Source organism: Vicia villosa, linkage group LG4 (assembly GCF_029867415.1).
Source record: "Vicia villosa cultivar HV-30 ecotype Madison, WI linkage group LG4, Vvil1.0, whole genome shotgun sequence".
NCBI classification, from domain to species: Eukaryota; Viridiplantae; Streptophyta; class Magnoliopsida; order Fabales; family Fabaceae; genus Vicia; species Vicia villosa.
Window position 1 is genome coordinate 3685150 of NC_081183.1, and position 22727 is coordinate 3707876.

Here is a 22727-nt window from a genome sequence, read left to right on the forward strand (position 1 = left end):
TCCTCGATATACTCGCGCTCCTCGAACAAGTGGTTCTCGGCATCGGGGGTAAGTGGCTTAACCAGAAAGTATCGACTCTTGAAATGCTTGATAGAGTCCTGGTAAATGGCGAACAGCTTCTTCGGCTGCTTAAACGACACCCAGCTCCACTTGCCGCCCCGATCACGCAACCTCTGCAAGTGAAACACTCTGAAGAAAAGAGGCAGGGTCGCTTCCACCTCCAAGTACCCACATACGATTTCGAAGGCTCTTAAGAACGCTAAAGCATTGGGATGAAGCTGAGACGGGCACATGCGCAGCCAACTGAAGACACTCCGTTGCAAAAGAGTGAAGGGAAGACGGAGACCAGCCTCCTTGAAGACGAACTCGTACATTGCGAAACGAGGACCAGAGAATCTCGAGCAGATCCTCTGATGAGATTTAGGCACAAAGGCAACCCAAGAGGGCTCCTCATCCTGCTCAAGATCCTCGATCACGTTAAAAGCTTCCCTAGGACGCGTCGTGAAGCGCGATGCGATCATCCTCGGAGCAACGGCCACCCAGTCTTCAAGTGCCCGAGGGGAGGTCTCGATGACGGGAATGTCCTCTTGCGAGCCAACAGCTTCCTCCCCATCTGAAATGTCGAAGACGACATCATCCTTGTTCTCGTCGGCCATTTACCTGAAAAGCAGAGGAAACCGTGAATTCGACTGGTCAAATCCACCCTTCCACCGCAAGTCAAGTGAAAGGGCGAGGAAAAGGGACGAGGAAAACTCCCCCAATCGTCAAATGGCCGACGAGCTAAAGTGCCCTCAGAGCATATACGTCGCACGCAGCGGAGGTCGGCAAACTCATGCCCTCACCGAGACGTGCAACCTCCACTGCTCGTGGCCTTTATACTACTCCCTAGTAATCCTAAAAGCTGGACGTCTCATTCAAACGTTCTAGCTCCGTTCACTCAAAACTCGCTCGGCAAACGCATGGGAGAAACGCTTATCTTCTAGGATTACTCGGTTAATTCATAAACGTTGCTCGTCATACTCATCAATCGTCCCCACCTCACTCAAAACTAATACATAAAACTTAAATAAAAACATGAAGGAGACGAGGAACTTACTTGGAGAAAGCGAAGAAGATATGAACGAGACGAGGAAGAGAGCAGTGAGCGGATCTCGAAGGCTTGGAAAATGTTAAGTGCCAAATGAGTGACCTCCTCACTCCTTATATAGGGAAGGAAGGCCAAAGGGTGTCATGATGGCCTAGGAAGCCTAGGAGACGCCATCATTACCTACGCTCCAAAGACGGCTCCCTCCATGAAAAGCTGCCACGCGTCCCAAAGATCTTGAGAACTCCAAAAGACGCCGTCTACTTTCATCCCTAGAAACGGCGCAGTAATGATTACACCCTGTACAGCTGGCACCTGTCAATCACGCTGACGAGTGGCAATCAATAAGGTTAAAAACCGAGGACAACAGCCGACAAAGCTCTCGAGGAACCCAGGACTTGGAATCGTTGCCCGTGCTCGGCTAAACCTCCTCGTTAAAGTCATCACCCTTATAAGGCTAATGACTTGGGGGGCTCCTGTTCTGGTCTGGGCCGAGCAGGCCCAACCCTTGTTACCAGCCGAGCAGGCCCAGTTCCCTTGGGCCCAATTACTGGACAACAGATAAGGGCTGCCCTTCGCGAAGACCCTAGCCGAGCAGGCCCAAACCTTTGGGCCCACTTACTGGATAACCGTCAAGGAGTTATCCACGCACGAAGACCATGCGTCACGCAGCGAGGGATTCGGTCAACCACCTCCGAACCCTACGCCATGATCATCCGGAACGTGAGTCTCCTGCTGACTCAGCCCTAGCATGGGACGTTCTGGCAGTTCCCTAGCACGTGGGCCTCCAGTTGGATTTGGCCCAATTAGGGAACCTTGGCCCAGCGCTGGGGGCTATAAATACCCTCTTTCACTAGAGGGTCAGGTATTCTATTCTTAACTCTAAACCTCATTCTCTGATAGCTACTGACTTAAGCATCAGAGAACCTTGCAGGTACCCCCCCCATCTTGCTCTTCAAGCCAGATATTGCGCCTTGACGATTCTCCTGATCAGGTACGATCATATAGTATTAAGTTTTTATGTCAAATTACAAATATTGTTTTATAATTTATTAGTTATTATTATTATTATCGATGATGATCGATTTGATTATACCATGGTCTCAAATTTTTGTTGTTTTGTAATTAAGAGAGTTGTGTTGAAAACATATTAACTTAAATATATTTAGCCTTCCTATCACAATCTAGTTAATCTATTGATTTGATCTTTATTAAAATGTAATAAGATGACATTCGTTTTCTTGTAGAAGTATAAATCTCTCCCGTCCAATATTTTATAATTATTTTATATTTTTATTTTTATTAGGTTATAAATCTGTTATACATATTTTATATTTAAATTTCTATTAGAATTTTGAATCTGTATAGATTGTTATTGCTGCAAATTTCAAATCCCGCTCTATACATTTTTTATTGTCGTCAGAATCAATTATAATTTATTGCTATCTTAACTCAATTTTCCGCTATAAAATAATGAAACAGAAACTTAACTTTTCGTTATTATATTTTAAATAACTTTAGTAATTTAAGTCAATCTTAACTCAATTTTAAAATAATGAAATAAAAATTAAATTTTTTGTTACTATATTTTAAACAATTTTAGTGACACCGTTTCATAGAAATACACCTTTGTCAACATGAAAAGAATGCTATAAGAGAATCACATGCACATGACAACGCAGTTGATATATTTTGTCAATAACATTAATAATTTAAAGAAACTAATTCAACAATCACTCAAAGTTTTTATCCTTCATATACATGAAACTAAATTGGAGCAGCTCCTCCTGTAATTTTTAGAGAAAAGTTCAGAGGTGACCATCAATTTTACCTCATGAAATTGAATGTATATGTAATCTAAGACATTAGCAGGTAGAAAAATAAAGTCATATATCCAGACTAATGTATTCTAAGAGATTAACATCTTGCTTTTGATGCAACAAATGCAATCAATATTTTATCAAAGATTAAAATAAATCAACATTAAATTTAAAATTTAGGAAGTGACATAATAGAGACCAAATCATAAATCTCTTATAAAACTTTGGTGAATTAATAAGCTGGAGAAAAACTTAATTAGTTTTTGCTCTTACATCACCACTTATAATGATGTTATGAACCCAACCGAAATAAAACAACCACCAGTTTCAATCTTTAGAATAGTATTGAAGCCACAATTTTGACAACATCCAGACCAACGCTTCCTCTGTACAGATCGGAAAAAAAAGACAACGAATCAGCCATCACCATCCAATTAAAGCATATGAAAAAATACCTAAAAGTTAAGAAACAATTTACATTAGGTTAATAAACACAAATCCTCTAAAACCTAAATGGTTTAATCGTATGCATAAATGATGGGTGGTGATTAAAGGGGAATTTTGTTATGCAACCATGCTGCGAATTTAAGAAGATCAAGATCCATTGGTATGAATTGCAGATAGAAAGGAAAACATGGAAAAAAATTCGAGGGAAAACAGTGAAGACGAACAACAACATTACTGTAATGAAGGAATGGTTGAAAAAAATCTGGAAGTGGGACGAAATCAGATGCCATAATATATAGATTAATGAGAGTATAATTTGAAGAGTTTTGTAGAATTCTAAGAGGGGGATGAATGGAAATAGTTTTGTACAGTTCCAAGGAGGTTTGTGATAAAGCATGCTCCAAATTGATATTTTCCAAAAGGTAGTAATGATGGTAGATTAAGGAGAGAAAATTGAAGGGTTTCTCAGAAATCTAAGAGGAGAAGCATGGAGGTTGTTTTGCTGTATTCCAAGGAATTTTGCACAATTCCAAGAAAGTTTTACACGTTAGTAATGATGGAAAAATATAAAAGGGTTACTGAAAGGTTACCCAATGATTAAGGAATATAATTTATTAATTAAAATAATAAAGGAGATGCAATTACTGTTACGCCCCCGATTATCACCCTCAAATTGGTGATTAGAGGGATAATGATAGGATTTCATATGTATTCTACTTTATTATATTAAAAGTAGATATTATTATAAGTTTCATTTATCATGAAATAATAATTTTTAATTATTTGACTAAAATGCGCAAAATAATAAAATACTTGGACTTTTTTTTTTGTTATGTCTCAGACTCAGTTAGGCATAGCGTGCATCTTTTTAGTTAATATTTTTTTAAAAAAAAAAAATTATTTTGGTACGAATACACTTAGATTTTGGACGATCCTATCCTTTTCATTAGTTTATTTTGATACATTGTGTTGTATTGTTGAAATGTAATTTAAATTTAGGATAGTTTTAGTTTCATTTACATTAGAGAGTTTAATTTGAATTTAAATTAGTTACCATTGTTTGTATATAAATTTATTGATAGTTGCATTTGTGACATAATTTAATTTTTTCATTTTTCGAGTGAAGAAAGTTTGTTACATATTCTCTTACTTTCTCTTTTTACAATTCTTTCATCTTATCTTCTTCACGTTGTGTTTTAATTGAGGTTTTCCGCTATTAAATCCAACAAATTAGTATCAAGGGTTTCGATTTTGGTATATGAAAACACGAGTGTACATGAGGTGTGTGATCGATTTTGTTCCTCAAATTCACATTGAATTGAAGTTCGAAATCGTAGAAGAATCACATTTCTTGATTATATGGGATTGAGAAATACAAGTGTTGGCAAGAATTAAGTGATTTGCACAAGATCGAAGATGAACGACAGAAACGGTAGCTTGAACACAAAGCTTCCTCTATTCAACGGAAAAAATTGGAATCAATGTTTGACTGAATGCATGTGTTGTTTGGAGCTCGAGATGTTCTTCATCTCGTCAATGTGGTTATACGATGGTTGCATCAAATGCAACAAAAGCGCAAAGAAACGTGCAACGTGAAACGAAAAAGAACGATAAAAAATATTGTTCTATATCCATCAGTGTGTGGATACAATGATATTTGAGAAGACCGCAGACGTAACAACGGTGAAAATTGCATGATACACTGCTGCAGTGTTATGGCGGTAACACATTAATAAATCAATTTTGTTAGATCAATTCTGACCACCGCTAATTTAAACACATCCATAACGAATAATCCCAAATGTTTATTTTTGTTGGACATTAAAAATATTTTTTTCAAACATTATTATTTTTTCAATAATACAAATATTCTTTGTTACTAGTCATACAAAACAATATACTATTCTAAACCTTTTAACCTTTTGCAAATTTTGAATTTGTTGTTGAATATTGAACGCGGTTACGTTGTAAATTAATCTACAATCTATTGAAATGATTTTCTTCTTCTAACTTTTAATATTTAGGAATATCTAAAAGTCACTAAAACTAAAAGGAAAATGCTAACCAGTGTCTTTGGAGCATTCTTTAAGTAATTAAAGTAGTAAGTTTTTTTTAAAAATGCGTATATTTAATGTATTGAAAATGCATTGGAAATTGAAATGTTAACTTTTACAAAAGATATTTTAGTTTGGGTCTTGCTATCAGTAGCCTGAGGACACTGATAGCAAGACCCAAACTAAAATTCATCTTTGAAAAATATTCACATTTATGTTAATAGTATAGAACAACAAAATATTTACAAATGTAATAAAATCAAAATGACTAATATGCATGTTTTTTAATATGTAATAATGCTCCTGACAACAATTGAATTTGAAGTTAAATAAAAGTAAATTACTCATTGCAATTCAAGATTTTAACTTTACTTTTTAATTGAACCGTTAAAGACATGATTATAAAATTCGCAATGATCATTAGACAGAAAATAATTTTTGGTTGTTTGTAAGCCACACATGTTCAGGACTTTCTCTTTATTATTCTTATTAATGGGTTTGACAAACATATATTACCGGTGGAGTATTGTACTATCCAAAGATACCGCCTTATGATTTCTTTATTTTTTATTGATGGGATTTTTCCAATTTGTCGTAAGGCGTGTTTGGATACTTTTGGTGTTGAAAGTGTAATTCTTTGTGTCAAAGCAAGTAATTCAACAAAATCTATTGTTGTCGAAATCCTGTTGTGTCAAAGGAAGTTGTCGAAATATCGAAGCTGAATTAGACTTAACATTGTTTTGTATGTTTTAGTTAGTTTGTTAGAGATTGTTTGATGTACAAGCAATCTCAACTATAAATAGAGAGATATCCTATAATTTGTAAATAACGGAGAAAAAGTTGACTAAAATTTCAATTTTGAAGGCAAAGAGAAACTCCATTGAATCTTCTTCTTCTTCTTCTTCTTCCCCTTTTCTATCAAATCTTAATTTCTCTTTTCTTCCCCAATTCATCTTTCTTTCTTTTAAAATTTATGTGCGGTGTGAATCATCTTGCAACTAAGGTATGGTTGATTCACTTGAGTGAAGAGTGAAGAACACGAGAAGAAATCAATCAGAAGGATTGATTCTTTTTCATCAAGATAGATTCGAATTATCCTCAAGATTTGTGTTTAATTTCAATATCTAGTATTTAGAGCACTGACTATGTGACTCATGGGAACATTTTCCATCAAGTCTTTCACTTCTGAAAAATAACAATTATGAGAATTGGTGTAAGTACAAGAAGATCGTTTGCTGCTATCAAAATCTTTGGGATCTTGTAATGGAAGAAGTAACATCAATTGGAAAAGATACTACGGATGAACAAGAGGTTGCACATAAAGAATTGAAGAAGAAAGATTATAAAGCTTCAAAATATCATTTTTGGTCCCTTATCTTTACCATGGGATCCAGTTAGGTCCCTTAACTTTTAAAAGTATCAATGTAGTCCCTTATATCTTAAAACAATGTCATTTAAGTTCTTTCCATTTAATTTTCACAAACGGCATCTATTTTTTCATGTTGACATCTAACATGACATATCTTCATACTCATGGCACCTAACTTCACAAACGGCTAGGGATGAATAAATTTCAACCAACCGGTTCTAATCGACCGATCCATTACAATTTTTGTGCAAACGGTTTGAATTGGACTTGCTTAATTTGGATAATATAAGATTAATTATTTTGGATTCATCGAAAATCGAACCCGACCGAACTCAACTAATATTTATTTTATTTTTATTTTTTATTATTATATATTGATTCATTTTAAAAATGGAGTTCACTAATGTTGGTGTAATATTTATCATTATAATTAATAATGACATTGTTTATTCACAAGAATAAAAAATACTCCCTCCGTCTCATAATAAATGTCCTATTTGAGCAATGCGCGGTTTTTAAGAAAATGATTGGATGTGTTGGTTTTAGTAAAAAAGTTAATGTCATTTACTAGAATACCCCTATTAGTAGTAGTTGAATAACGTGAAAGTTACTAAATAGGGGTATAATAGTGGAAAAATAATAATGATTGATGCATTGGAATTGTAAATGGACAATTAATTTGAGACAAAGAAAAAATGCAAATGGGACACTTATTATGAGACGGAAGGAGTAATGCAATATAAAATTTTGATTGATATTTACTGTGGTTCAAAGTATGACAATGATCAAATTAATGTCAAATGATATTGAAAATATTATACATAATAATAATTTTTTTCAATAATAAAAATATAATCTTATTTTGTATTATTTTAAAATTTTGATAAATTTTTTTAAAATAAAAATAAATGTTATTCAATTTTATAATAAATAGCTTTTATGTATTTAGTTTAATAAATATTAAGTCGATTAAATTCGATAAATCAATCGAACCGAATTTATCAAAAATCAAAATTTTTTCGATTAGAATTTAGTCTTTAAAATGAAATTGTAATTTACATTGAATTTAAATTTTAAATCTAATATCGACTCAAACCAACTTTTGTCCATTAAGGAGTCTATTTTTTGAGAACTTATCAAATATAAATTGTTTTCATTTTGAATTTGTTTAAGATAACGATGAATCTGCAAAAACATTATGACGTAATAACAACCATGTCCTACATTTTCAAATTTACCCTCACAAAAAGTTAAAATTCCAATCCAATCCTCTCTTCGAAATCCACTTCATCTTCTACCTCTGAACCTAATCCTAAACCCACCATTGATGAATTCACTCACATCAACACTATCAATATTTCTTCTTCTATCTCCAATAACAACAACAAGAATACAGTGAAACGCTGCGTTTTGAGAATTTCAATTCAACATAAAAATGAGGTCTTCTTCTACTACTGCTACTAATTCGGGTACGATCAATATCGCTGCGAGTGCTCAGAAGCTTGATGTTGATAATCGAATTGCTCTTCGGTTCTATTATCGGATTGCTGATAACATACTTCGACAGGTTCGTTGCTTTTGTTTGAGGCTTTTTCAATTTTCGATGATTTTTTCGAAATTTAGATACTTGGTTGTTATTGGGTTTATGTTTGTTGATAAAGTAGAATGCTTTTTTATAGAGGGGAATGTTAGGGGATTCTAGGTTTTATTAGAGATAGGGTTTAATTTAGGTTTTGAATTGATGGGTTTGAGATATTGAAGTTCATCAAATTTTATATCAGTTGGAGAATGGAGAATTATTGTAGTCAAAATTCAATACATGTAGTGTAGTGTTTAGTATTTACTAGTACTACTAGAGTTTAATTCCTTACTACTATTGGATAGTATTTTGTTGACTGTATGAAATATGGAAATCCGAAACACGGCACGTCGACATTTGAAAAAAATGGATAAATTAAATGTATTCACAAGTGTCGGTTTCGGATACGGATACAAACACGCATATTTTTTGGAGGTGTCATTGCTACATAGATGAAGCATATAGTCACTTGTAAGTGGAAAGTTGTTGCTCGAGCTTAACACTGTGGAACATGCTGACCTGAAAGCATAGCCAGCGGAGCCGAGTGGAGCGAGTTCGTCTGCCCTTTGGGTTTGACCCATCCGTTTATTAGGTTAAGCTCCCTATGGACTGTTAAGGTTCATGGGTGATACTGTAATCTGAAGCATTTCATCAGAGTTTTGTACTTTGTAACCCTAAGCATAACATAATAGAAAAAAATACAGCTGCCACTCTGTTAGAGGTGGCCACAATTAGCCGAACTCCGTGATCAATTGTTTATGTTCTTGTATTATTGAATTTATTGGGTAAACTACACTTACCTCTCCTGGGATCTTCTTAAACAGCGCAACTTCCCCTCTAATTTTTCACCTGCATTAACCTCCCCTTACTAATAACACCATTTCACGTATGCTAGATAAAATGTATGAAAGTTCCATGAAATTATACCATGGCGTCTAGTAAAAAATGTTTTTGCAAATTTCCATTGGTAGAGTGTTCATCAAACCCTCGAACATTTGAATAAATTGTACTAAAACTACAATTGAAAATCAACAGAAACTTGTCAAATCATAAGTGTAATACCACATAGCTGAACTTAGTAGTGACAGTTAGAGCTCCCAACCTTCACTTTACTACTTTTAGGCTTTAGATTTGGGAGAAAATTCTTCAGCATATCCATAAATTGACCAAAACAAGTGGGTTAGAAAAGAAACCCATGAGGGAAGTGATAATCAATGCACAAGCTTCAAGCCATCTGCAGTGAAAGTGCTAACCTTTCTCCATGTGTGTGGTGAAAGTGGGGGTTGTGAACTTGACAGAGTTAACTCCAAATTAACGGTGTTAAAGGAAAAGGGAGGTTAGTGTTTACTTAAAAATTAGTGGGGGGTGTTTGTGATATTTAAAAAGATATTAAGAGAGGTCAGTGAAATATTCTGTCATTTATTTGTTTACTGTAGAACCGAATTCGCTGTTCAAGCACTCGTTTTAAGTTGTATGAAATATGACATGCATAAATGTCACCATCTTTTTATTTTATGTCACTGTCTAATTTCATCTTCGCATTTTTCTTGGATTCATTTTATATTATCTGCCATAACGCTGATGATCAGGTTTCTTGTGTGTGTAGAGGTAGACACGGTTATATCGTATTGTAGTTTTTGGCATTATAGAAAATTACGTACAACTGTGATCGCTGTTTGTTGTTGCAGACCATAATTTAAAACTGGGGATGATTAATTTACTTTTTATTTCAAGATTTTTGTGCTGCTGCGTCTGATAGTTGCTTTTGCTGATATTATATTTTTCTACTGCCGAGTTTTATTAATCTATTGTCCTGCTTTAATTTCTTTTTATATCTGGAGACACTTATGTGGTCTTGTTTTCTTCCTAGGAAGACGGGTTTATTATTCAGTTGATGTGTCTGACCCTTAGCTTTGACTGTTGTTTTTTAAATATTGCAGGCCGACATCTTTCGTGCAGAGAAGAACATTATTGACCTATATGTCATGCTTTTAAGATTTTCTAGGTAATGCAAGGTTGCCTGTTAATCATTATTTGACTTGAGGTCTGTCTGGATGAATTTGTTTGAGCATATCTACTAGCATAACTTCATAAGCACTTACGAAACTATTTGAAAGTGCTTATGAAAACAACTTACGACATGTCGACAAACCATTTTCAGCTTATTTTCTTTAAGCTCTGCTCTCCAGGATAGCTTAGGAAACAGCATATAGCTTATATAGAAACACTTTATTTTTATCTTGTCATAGAAATAGTTTATGCATAAGCACTTATATAATAAGCGCTTATGCTACAAGCATTTGTTAAGCTACTTATCCAAAAAGGACTGTGTAACATATCTGGATTTGGTTGCATTTGTTTTTATGTATCGTTGCATTTGTTTTTATGTAATCACACTGCATTGAGGGTTCCGTCTTTTTTATTTTTAGTTTGGCATCTGAGACAATACCGCGTCACCGAGAGTATAGATCATCTCCACAAACCAAGAAACAATCATTGAAAAAGGTTGACTTTCAACTCTCATCTTAAAGTGACAATGTTTGCTTATAAAATCGTGGATTCACCTGATTTTTCAAGCTCTTTCTGTAGAGATTGCTGATTTCCTTGAATGAACTGGAGAAGCTGAAGCCATTGGCCCAGCAGAAGATCATTGAGCTTAACAGCAGAAATGCTCACCAACAAAATGGACGGGGAAATTTTCATTCAAATAATAACGTGGATATTTCTTCTGTGCATAAGCAAACTTTGGCTAGTAATGGCCAAATAAAGGTAAAAGCAAAGCAAAATTTGCTTTTGAAAGTTGTAAACTTGGAGTTCGTTGGTGATAATCTTTCTATAAATTAACATTCAATTCTGTTGGTCGAATGCATGCATTTTCTGCTTCGCTGCTCCCTTTTAAAAGAAGTTTCACACTTATATGGAATTTTATATTTGACCAGCCTGTCAGAGCAACTGCTAGCGAATTCGCTTACCAAGGATCAAGTGGTCAAAATTTCTCGTATGTCAGACCCGTGGAAGAGCAAGTGCGAAGACGGTAAGTATTGGACTCATAATTCTTGTATAATTCGCCCCTTATGGCGATTCTTATCATATATACTATTGCACTCTTTTTTCTAGAGAATTGTCCCAATGACGATGAATTTACTGTCACTGCATAGTAATCTTTTGGGATATTTCACAAACTGCTTTGCATTTTTCGGATATATATTGCTTAACTAATGGGATACTTCCATTTTTACGTGCCTTTTGTAGATCTCTAACTCTGCTACCTCCAAAGGAGGAAACTCTCTCTAGACATTCCATCCTCGGTCCCAATGGGCTTAATGGGCAGTGGCGGTCACCTACCATTGACACAGGGGTATGCTAGTGTAGTTGTAGAAATTGTATTCTATTCAAAGATCATTCTGACTTTTCTCTATGGATGTAGGTCAGGTATCCATCCAACATAGATCTGTCTCCAGTTGAACTACCAAGGTTGTTCCCTAACCTAGTTTAAGTTTCCTATACTTTTTAAAATTGTATTGTTTCATAGGGAGTTCAATATTTTAAATGTGAGTTTGAAATCTTCATGCATCCGTCCTCTGGTTTATCTTTTGATTTTATATACTAAATGCGGCCATCGCATGGGATTTTCTCTGAATGTACAGCTTGCAACGTCACTTGGAAGATGTGTCTCCGAGTAATAAAGATAATAGCATTGCAGAACTCCATAAATTAGATTTAAATTCAATTCCTACCGAGAGTGAAGACAGCCAGCCCCAGCGCGCTCATGAATCTCATTCTCTAATATCTTTTGAAGCAACAGAAGAAACCTCTGCTCAAATAGAAATTATTAGACAACCTTCTCCTCCACCCGTACTTGCTGAAGTGCATGATTTGGTCCCTGCAATGTCACCTCACATTAATGAGGCAGGATGTAAGGCAGAGATTCCATCATCTGATAGCAGTGTTCATGCCGAGTCTCCTCTGCAATTGCACATTGTGAGTCAATAACATCTTCTTAATGTCTTTGATGTTTTATTCTTTTAGGTTAACATTTCTAGGGAGGGCATTACGAAGTTCGTGTGTAGTGTTTGTTTTCCTCAAATATACTTGCAATTTATAGTAGAGAGAATACGTGTGAATTCTGTAGTAAGGAGAGTAGATCAGATGGAGGGTAGTCAAATAACTAGAGGTAGGAGAAGATCTAGAAAAACCATAAAAGAAACTATAAGTAAAGATCTTCATATCAACGAGTTGGATAGAAACATGGTTTTTGATAGAACATTGTGGCGCAGTTTGATCCATGTATCCGATCCCTTGTTGTATACTTACAATTTGTAGAAAACATTGAATGGTAATAAAGTTCGACATCATTCCAATTTCCATCTTTTTATAATAATTGTTTATACTATCTGCATGCAGTCAACTGCTTTGATGGAGAGCTTTATGAATCTTGCCAAGTCAAATACTAAGAAAAATTTGGAGACTTGTGGTGTCCTTGCTGGTTTGCTTGTAAGTGCTGTTTGCAATTTTTGTCTTAAAGTAAAGCAACATGCAAAGGTTGAAAATTGATATTTTGCACCACATGCTAATTTGCAGAAAAACAGAAAATTTTATATTACTGCGCTAATAATCCCGAAGCAGGAGTCAACATCAGATTCTGTAAGAACTCCTTCATTATATATCTTTTGGTGAAAGTATATTACTCCATCCGTTCCTTTTTAAGTGTCGTTTTAGCAAAAAGCTCTTCAACCAAGATAGTGGATTATTAGAGTTATTTTTCCTAACATACCCTTATTTATTTTTCTCTTTCCAAATAAATTCAATCATAAACTCTCTTTTTCCAATAACTAATTGAAAAATTTTAGGTGGAGTTAATGAAAAATAAGGGTATAAATGACAAACTATAACATTAAATTATAAAACGACACTTAAATAGGAACAAAAAAATTCTTCTAAAACGACACTTAAAAAGGAACGGAGGGAGTATTTATTATGTATACATAATTGTTAATCTTTCTCCTTCGTGAACAGTGTCAGACTACAAATGAAGAGGAAATATTTGAAGTGCAGGATACACGATCACTTTTCCCCCTTGGGTGGATCCATGTGAGTTTTCAAATTTTATGTTTGGAAGAAGCTTATTCATTATGAAGTTTACTTCTCTCTATTGTTGTGAATAGTAACACTGAAATATATTGTTCTTCCATTGTTGTGAATAGTAACACTGAAATATATTGTTCTTAATTACCAGACACATCCTACTCAATCTTGTTTCATGTCATCAATTGATGTGCACACTCATTACTCATATCAGGTTAGTTCAATAGTGTTCTTGCCAAGTTCTATAATAAAGTCCTATGTATTTCTGATGCAAATGCTCGTTTTTTAGATTATGCTGCCGGAATCTGTTGCAATAGTCATGGCGCCGACAGATAGTTCAAGGTAAGACATCACACATTAGATCTATTTTGTTGCATGGATAATAACAAATAAAACATCTCCATAGCAGAACATGTTGGTGGGACATCAACTTTAAAATTACATCACAGTTTTGCTTTATAGAAACATGATCCCTTAAATGAAGGAGTAAAGATCCATTTAGAGACTAAGAAGTTACCGAATTTGTTTCATTGTTTGCTGTCTTTTTGAAGTTTATGGTGTTTCATTGTTTACTGTCTTTTCGAAGTTTTCCCTAATTTGAAATTACATTTGTAAATTAACACGCGCAGAAAACATGGTATTTTTCGGCTCACAACCCCCGGTGGAATGTCGGTTATTAAACAATGTGATCAACGCGGCTTTCATCCACATAATCAACCTCCAGATGGTGGCCCTATTTACGATACCTGTACAGATGTTTACATGAACCCAGATTTAAAATTCGAAGTCATCGATCTCCGGTGATAATAAGAGTTTTATTTACATGCACCCTGTCATTGTGTATATATAGACCATAATTACTATTTTTTCCTATATATAGTTTTTCATTTTGCCATTAACTTCCTGCATTTTTTTTACTGTATAATCTAATCTAGCTACAAGTCTCAGGTACATATATTACATGTATAAATAAATATAATAAAATAAAAATATTACCTTTCAGAGTATAATACAGTTGTTACATTATTGCTCAAAGTGTCTCTCCAAATATGGACAGTTTCTTATATGATAGAAAATCATAAATCAAAGGTGAGACAATGTCATCACACTGTTGTTGTCAATGTCTAATAAGCCATTCTTTCATGATCATTGAGAAAGGTTTGAAAATGAAAACTTACCTACATTTCTTTCAAGTGCCAACAAATCCAATCCTAGTTTCTAATTACTCATAACATTATAGTTAACTTGAGTATCTAATGTATAAGATCTATGAGTATTGTAAATTTTAGAAGACTGAATTCGATTTTTCTTAAAATTTGGTATTTGGTTCTAAAACCGATTAATATGGAAGATCAATTCTACCGTTTACTAGCAAAACCAAATTCGAGAGTTTGATTTCTTATGATAACAAAAATAGAAATGCACATATAGAGATGACATCTTAAGAGGCACAACCATCTAGATGATTGAGTTTTTCATTTGATGTTTTGTGATGGCATTTTTTTTCCATTTGGTTGAGGGTCCACTAAAGCAACCATAGCCAAGTCTCCATACCGTGTATCAATTATGTAACAACAAAGATAGGTAACAAGTCTCATTCAAAAGTGTATTGAACATTCTAATTTAGGTTATATGGTTTTGGTTAAACTTTTTATTGCAACAAAACCACTTTTTTATGGTAATGCCAATTGTGGATTGAGAAAGGTGGTATTGTGGGGATCCTTCAAAAATTGATGGGTAGGGTCTTATGTTGTGGAAGGTATTGAGCAACTTAAATATTGAGTTAATGACTCTTTTGTCATCAAGGTTTTGAGCTTATTCATTTTTCCATGTTGGGAAAATGCTCACATGGCAAGTTGACAAAAATGGATTATCTTTGTTGGTTAAAAGAAGAAATAGTAGTTTTCTATTGAGAGTTTTGGGTCCATCTTCTAAGGGGACCCCTACATCCCATGCTATGTAAAGTTGTGCCCATTAGGGCCCAAATCCATTTTGTCTAGGGTTCTCTTCACATCAATATTAAATCATCTTATACTTAATATCATAACAATGGTTTTCACTTGTGAAAAAATGTAACCGATGCGGTTGAAATTGAAATTGTGATACTTTTGAAGAGGGCGAGTAAAACGTGCTGCAACACAAGTACAAAATTTATCACAATTAAATCGTGGTCAAGTAAAATCTCTTAAGATGTTTGTCACAATTAAATCGTGATTAAATATGATTTCTATTTATTTTGTTATTGTTAAGCTGCGATTAATCTAGACAGAACCTCCAATAACTTAAGATGATTATGATTTTAACATAGAGTGTAAGTGCTAGATAAATTAAGAAGACTTCAATTTTTTTATTTTATAAATTAATGCAATATATCATTTAAATTTGAATGTTTAAACATTCATTGAGCTCATCATTTAAGCATCCATATAAAATGCAACATGAGTGTCACAAACATTTGGTAAGATATTTGAAAAATTTATAGTTTAACTTGGTATTGAGTAAACTAATTAATCAACACCAAAAAGTTATACTTTTAGTTGAGTTGATCTTTGTCAACTTATCACCATATAGAATTAATTAAAGGTAGAAAATATCACACCTAATGAAGATTAACATGGTTAATTAATTAAACATTTTTGCAACACTTAGTGCTTGATGAATATGACAGATTTTGTTGGTAGGTGAGAAGTTATTTTCATTGCATTGCAACTTTGCAACTCTTTCTCAATTATAAGCCATTTTTACAACATCCAGATTAATGAAAATTTGTTTCAAATAATCATAAGCAGATTTTTCTTTACTTTCAAAAAATAATGAAAATACTTGTTTGCCTTAAAATGATGAAATGAGTATTTAGAAGTACTTTTCAATCTAATTGATTATTATTGTTGACCTTTTATATATAAATATGATATGATTGAGGAAAAGAAAAAAAGTGCTTAATTAGTGGTTAAGATATGATAATCCAAAAATTCTAATATCTTATAGAGCAAGTTTTGTAGATTACCTATTTTAAAGACAAAAAACTCCACATATTATTCCTTGAATTCAGCATAATTAGATTATGGTTGCAATCACTTTCCTCTAATCAACAAACCACTTTTTTTAATCACTTTTTTTAAATATTTTCTCTTTTTAATTCACACATTCTTTGTTTTCCTCTTTTGTTTCTACTCTCAACCAATAATACACTAAAAAAAAACTTGAATAAATATTCATTCATGTTCTTTCTATTTCTTTTGTCAAAAACAACTTCATATTTTCAACCTTAAAACCATGTTCTTTTTTCATTGTCTTTGATTTTTTTCTTCTTCATGTACTTAAATCTTGAAATCAACCTTGAATTTTGATTCTTTGTTTGTAGAGTTATGTGCTCCGAAACGAGTACTCCGCCGCGTCTTTCTTTCTCTCATAATCTCTCTGAATTCCATCTTCAAAAAGATGTTACTTGCATTGAAACATTGTTGTTAGACTCAAATTCTGATTTTGAGTTCAACACATGTAACAACATTCTTGAGTTTGAATCATCTTCAGCTGATGAACTTTTCTCTAATGGTGTCATTCTTCCAAAAAAACACACTCCTTTGGTTAAAGTTAATCAAATAAAACTTCCTCCTCGTCCATCGATTTCAAATGTTGAAAAAACGAAGAACAAAACCGATCATAAGTTGATCTTGGCCCATACCGGACCAGAAACCGTTAGAGAGCTTCTAGACGCGAGTTCTAATAACGCGAAAAAACATCATTCTAAGTCTTTTTGGGGATTTGGTAGAAGCAAAAGTCTCAATTGTGATACAAAGAAGAATTTGAGTTTTTCTTCACCTTTTTTGCTTAGAAGTAACTCAACCGGTTCGGCCAAAAAACCGAGTTCAAGCAAGCAAACATCGACGACAAGAGGTAAATCATCGTCGTTGCATTCGTGTTCTTCAACTTTAAATTTGTATCCAATGCAAAAATCTAATTCAGGGAAGAGTTATGGAGGATCTTATGGAAATGGCCATTGGATTAGTCCTGTTTTGAATGTTCCAACTCCTTGTGTTTCAAAGGGAAGTGCAAGTTTCTTTAGGTTTGGTTCAATTTTAAGTGTTGGAAAGGTTAAGAAGAATAAGAAGTGATTTTATTTATATGCTATTATTATCATATCATAACTAATGATTAATGTCATGGCTTCATCTTTGTTGTTAATTATCATATTTTTTATTTTGTTCTGATCAATGAAGTTATAATTAGACTTGTTTGTTCTGATCATGATTCATCTGGGCTTGTTCTCTATATGTTATGATAAGCAATTTAATTAAATATTTATAGTATAAGTGTTTATTATATCAGTGTTAATGTACAAGGTATCTTTACAACAATTTTATTATAGGTGAATTCTTATCTATAATAAAACAACTATGTAAAGTGAAACTGTTTTTTCAAATTATAAATTGCTTCGTTAGTGTAGATAGGGGTATTCGTGGTGTTGTTTAGATCGATTTTGAGAGAAAAATTTATCTGATTTTAAGATGAAATTATTTGCAATTTAATTCGGTTTTAGGTGATAAATTAAAAAAAATCATTTTAATTCAATCTAATTTCATATAGTTTATTTTGGATGAATGTTTGAATATTTAAATTATAAATTATAATTTTTATTAATATTATTATAGAAGTTCTATAAAATAATAGATTTGAAAGAATAAATAAAATATTAAAAATAAATATATAAATTAGTCTAATAAACAATATTAAAACAAATTAAATATAAACGTATAATAAAAATAAATAAGTATTACAATATTTAAATGCGATTCAATTAAGCTTAGATAGATTTTAAAAAACCAATTTGAAATCTCATTTGTTAAGAGGGATTCTCAAAAAAATGTAAACTATTTGATTTTTTTGCTTTTTGTTTTTTTAAAAATAATTTATAATTTATATTTAAATGGATTTAGATTTGAACACCTTTAATTTAGAATATATATAAAAATAATTTTTTTTTGAATTTACTATAAAATTTTTCTACAAATTCTCTCAAATATCGGACACATGTTTATCTTAATAGATAAATTTAAATTAATAAAATTAATAATTTTAAAAACTCTAAGTTCATGAAGTTAATTAAGTAGTTATATTAAAAAAGTTATCGACAAGAAATATATCATGGATTTTCTGAATGGCATTAGTCTTGGGAGACAGAAAAATGGAAATTCATGTTTAATGTTTTGTCCAATTTTGCACCAGTTTTTTAGTTCCTTCTAATAATGGAACCTTGTGCTTTTTGGTGCTTGTTTAGATTAGCATTGGTTTATTTATGAATAATTTCCCATTTATTTAACGAACATTTTTGTTTTTAATTGTAAGAATATAACAATTATATGGTAGCATGTTCCATGAGAAAAAGTTCGAATTACATTGGTCTTAAGGTCAAATATCAAATTTTCAAATTTTGTTATATTAAATTATGAGTTTAAAGGAAATGCACGGATACTGTCATCTAATAAAAATATATCGTTTTGTCATGTTATATAAAAGATTTAAAAATATAGTCTAACTTGGCACGATTCATAATCGTGATTGATTGATACTATAAAATTATTTTACACAGTATTTTCTAAAATCTATTATGCAAACCGCCAAATCGGATATTTATTTATCTTTGATTCTATTTGAATTTAAATTTCACCGGTATGGTATAATATAAGTTTAAATAGTTAAATCGTATATGTAACTTAGTGAAAAACTATTTTAACTCGCCTAGTTTTCAACTTAAATGTTTTTTCAATCATGCTTTATATATTTTGTGAAGAACTTCTGAAGAAAATTTAAGATTCTAACTTTTTTGAATTTTGTCTCAAATGCCTTAAACACAAGATATTTTCATTGAAAAATGTATGGTTTTCGGGGGAAGTATTTTATGAAGAAAGAGGAAGTTTCTTAAAAACATGTGTTGGATTTATGATTTATCTCATTTTTTTAGTAAGTTTTTTTTAGGGGGAGAAACTTATAGAGATAAAGAAAAGATTTATGAGATTTTTAATCATAAAACATAGAAGATTTTTATAGATATTTAAAAGCTGAGGACACTTTTGAATATATTGAGATTGTGTGATTCATGTATTAAGAAGATGAGAAATTAAATAAAAAATTAGATAGAAATTAGAGATGTTTTTATGAATTTGAAAATTTAATTTTTTATAACTCATTTGTAATCTCTTGTTAAAGACCTTTGATTTATAGTTGATCGAAGAATTACTTTATCTATATAGTAGATCATCTAGATCGAACTAGGTAAACAATTTTGTACGTGTTAAATCTCATATTTTTCTTGTTTTTGTAACTTTGGTTTTGCTTTCACCTTAATTGGGAGGTTATTATTGTTGAAGACTATTTATTGGGGTTGCTTCTATTCTTTGTCCCACATGTCATATTTTTTGGCGTGTTTGATCTTCATTTTTTCATAAGAAGTGACATCCACTATTGAGCAAAGCGTCTAAGTCTAAAAATGAATTCCATGAATTCTAAATGAAATATCGAGTTTTTTTTTTTGTTGCAAATAGCTATTTTGGATTATGAAAAGTAAATATGGAAGCAATTTTGATTCAACGAAATTCAGAAGAAACATTAAAAGGCGATGCATTGAGGTTGGTAAGTCCAACACAAGAAGAAAAGTCGAGATGGTAAATAAGGCCACAAGTGTCATTATCTCATGTCTCTGAGATGAAGTATGGAGGGAAGTCACAAGAGAAATATTGTAAAAAAAATGTGGGTCAAATTTGAATCATAGTTTATAACCATTATTTAACTCATTGATTATGTTTGAGACAACAACTTTACTCATTTTGGATGTGTAGAGAACCAATTCATTGTAGAGAAATTAACAAAATTTCACCAAATTATTGATGAGTTGTAAATATTGAAGAGTGATGATTAGAAATTTAATTACTTTTGTTGAGCTAATTACCTAAATTCTTTAAAATTTTAAAGGAAGTCATTTTTTAATGGAAAGGGAGGCATTATCACCTCGGAGGAGGTCAAATTGAATATAAGAACCACTGATTTAACAAATGTGAAAGATTTAAAGGTGGATAATTATGAAGAAGTTTTCAATAACTCAATGGGGATGGGTGGAAGTATGTGAAACCAATTGGGGAAGAAAATATAGGTCTAAGTGCAACTCCAAGTGATTTGACAAGTCAAAGTCTTTCATTTGTCATAAAAACAATCACTAAGATTGTCTTCAGAGAGAAGCAAGGGGAAATTATGTACTTATTATTGATGCACTAAAGAGACGGAAAATAGTTGAGTTATGAATTGTGGATGCTCTTATCACATGTATCTAGGGAATGGACATTTTAGGACATTAAAGTTAAGAGATGATGGAGTCGTTCGACTCCGTAACAATAAAGCTTGAAAAGTTCGGGGTATTAGTTTGGTTCTGCTCAAGATATTTGACAAGTATGAGTTCTTTTTACGCAATTTTTTGTCTATAATTGTACTTGATAATTTCTGCTATTGCAATAGAATTGAACATTACATATTAAAATTTTTGCATGGTTCATTGATAATTGTTGAATGGATTAAAATGTGTGATTTGTATATTTTAAATGGTTTTATTATTATTATTAGTCATGCATCATTCTCTATCAAAACTTTCGTGATAAAACCAAACTATGGTGTTTAAGATTATGTCATGTTAATGAAAGAGGTTTAGTTGAACTAGCTAAACACAATTTGCTAGATAGTGAGGGATCAAACAAACTAGAATTTTGTAATTATTGCGTACTAGAAAAGGCCATGTAGAATTTGGCAGAGACCATAACAGAAGCTTCCTCTTAAGTTTCCATGAAAAACTTGGTACTACTGATATCATTTATGCTGAGATGAAAGCAGAATTCTACAAACTATCCCAACAGTACATACAATCGCAACTGCAATAATGATTTCGCCTACGGGTGACAAAAGGACGTCCAGTTTTTAGCGGACTTTGGCAAGGCGGGACGAGCCTAATCAGGGCGAGCGGACTTTGGCAAGGCGGGAGTATGTCTGTTTGACACCCCTTTCACCTCTAATGAGCAGTAAAATTACAACCCGGTTGAACTCACACTTTTCAAGAATGATCAGCGCTGAACTGAAAATTGAAGAAAATTTCCTGTTTATGGAAACAAAATCCTTGAATTGAATGATGCAATTTTATTACTGCGGCGAGTTCATGAGTTGAAATCTATAACAGTAGGTATCTTCTGAACAAAGTTTGAACTATTTTCACTTACAAAACAAAAAAGAGCAACAAGATGCTAAACAATTCTTAATCACTTCAAAAATGACATTGCTTTTCCATTTCAAAAAGTCAACCAATGTTACTATTTCAAATTGCAACTAACTTTTCATTCATTGATTATTCTCAGTTCTGTTAAAAAGACAATGAATTTGTTGCGTGATCGATCAGTGATCAACAACTTGATGGTTCACAAGTAACTACAATACACGAAAAAATGATAGTTTTTCGCTTTCTCGAGTAAGCAACAAAGGAATAACTAAACAAATGAGAAGTTAGAGAAAAGAATGCAAAATCCAGAACAAGACTCTAACAACTTGATGGTGAATAGAATAATTTTGAATAAAGAAAGTTGATCAATAGAATCTGGAAGCTACAACATTGAAATAACCAAATACAAAATTTCATGATTATTAAGCTGAACTTTTGATTTACATATTGATGATTTGGATGGAAATTACCATTATTTATGTGACATTGTTGAAGGAAGTCACCAAGAAAAACATTTGGGAACATCCAGAAATTCAGTTATGTCATTCATTTCTGCTCCTGCAAGTATAACCACCGATCAGAATCAATTTGTGTCGCTACAAAAACAAACTCACTAATCTATATCATAAACTCAAGTCAAATTAACAATCAAAACTACAATTGCATAGAAAGAAAAACACAATCTACAAACTTCACCTCATTCGGGAACTTCAGAAACTTTGTATGACTCTGCAGTCACCTCCGATAGCCACATCCCAGGAAGAAGCGTCTACAAAACAATAGTCCAAAAAACAACTTAACAACACAACTTTTGAAACATGATTCACATGAACAAACAAATGTTAGAAAATGAAACCTATGATGATCACTTCATGCAATGTTATCGATCACGAAACATCAGAAAATAGCCATTTGTTCAAATTCCACTATGCCACATTGTTAGATCGCTACTATTACTATATAACCCAACAAAGCAGTAAAATGAAACCTATGATGATCACTTCTTAATCATTTCATGAAGTATCATCAACCGTGGAT

The 22727-nt window shown here is 32.6% G+C and overlaps 3 protein-coding genes across 5 annotated transcripts in view; 2 read left to right on the forward strand and 1 right to left on the reverse strand.

The window, feature by feature from the left end:
• The window catches only part of LOC131594352 (uncharacterized), an 88907-nt gene that overhangs the window by 65071 nt on the left and 1109 nt on the right, over nt 1-22727 (reverse strand). The window contains exons 2-4 of one of the 3 annotated variants that reach the window (XR_009281331.1): nt 22386-22458; nt 22160-22247; nt 21235-21551 (exon numbers count right to left, since the gene is read on the reverse strand). Coding sequence is in view for 1 of the 3 variants with exons in the window: in XM_058866457.1 (XP_058722440.1) it covers nt 22387-22458 (72 nt within the window). In the remaining 2 variants the exon portion in view is untranslated. Of the gene's footprint in view, nt 1-21234; nt 21552-22019; nt 22248-22385; nt 22459-22727 lie in introns of those variants that run through there. The other 2 variants (XR_009281332.1, XM_058866457.1) reach the window with 2 other exon arrangements.
• On the forward strand, nt 7950-14337 carry LOC131594348 (AMSH-like ubiquitin thioesterase 1). The gene is made up of 14 exons (XM_058866452.1): nt 7950-8341; nt 10294-10358; nt 10783-10858; nt 10943-11122; nt 11293-11387; nt 11606-11711; nt 11781-11827; nt 12001-12334; nt 12758-12847; nt 12935-12997; nt 13370-13444; nt 13590-13652; nt 13728-13780; nt 14068-14337. The coding sequence occupies exons 1-14, from the start codon at nt 8210-8212 to the stop codon at nt 14240-14242; spliced, it is 1554 nt and encodes a 517-aa protein (XP_058722435.1). The 5' UTR covers nt 7950-8209; the 3' UTR covers nt 14243-14337.
• Nucleotides 16463-17610, forward strand: LOC131594351 (uncharacterized). The gene has a single exon (XM_058866456.1). It carries the CDS (start codon nt 16807-16809, stop codon nt 17551-17553), a length of 747 nt encoding a protein of 248 aa, XP_058722439.1. The 5' UTR covers nt 16463-16806; the 3' UTR covers nt 17554-17610.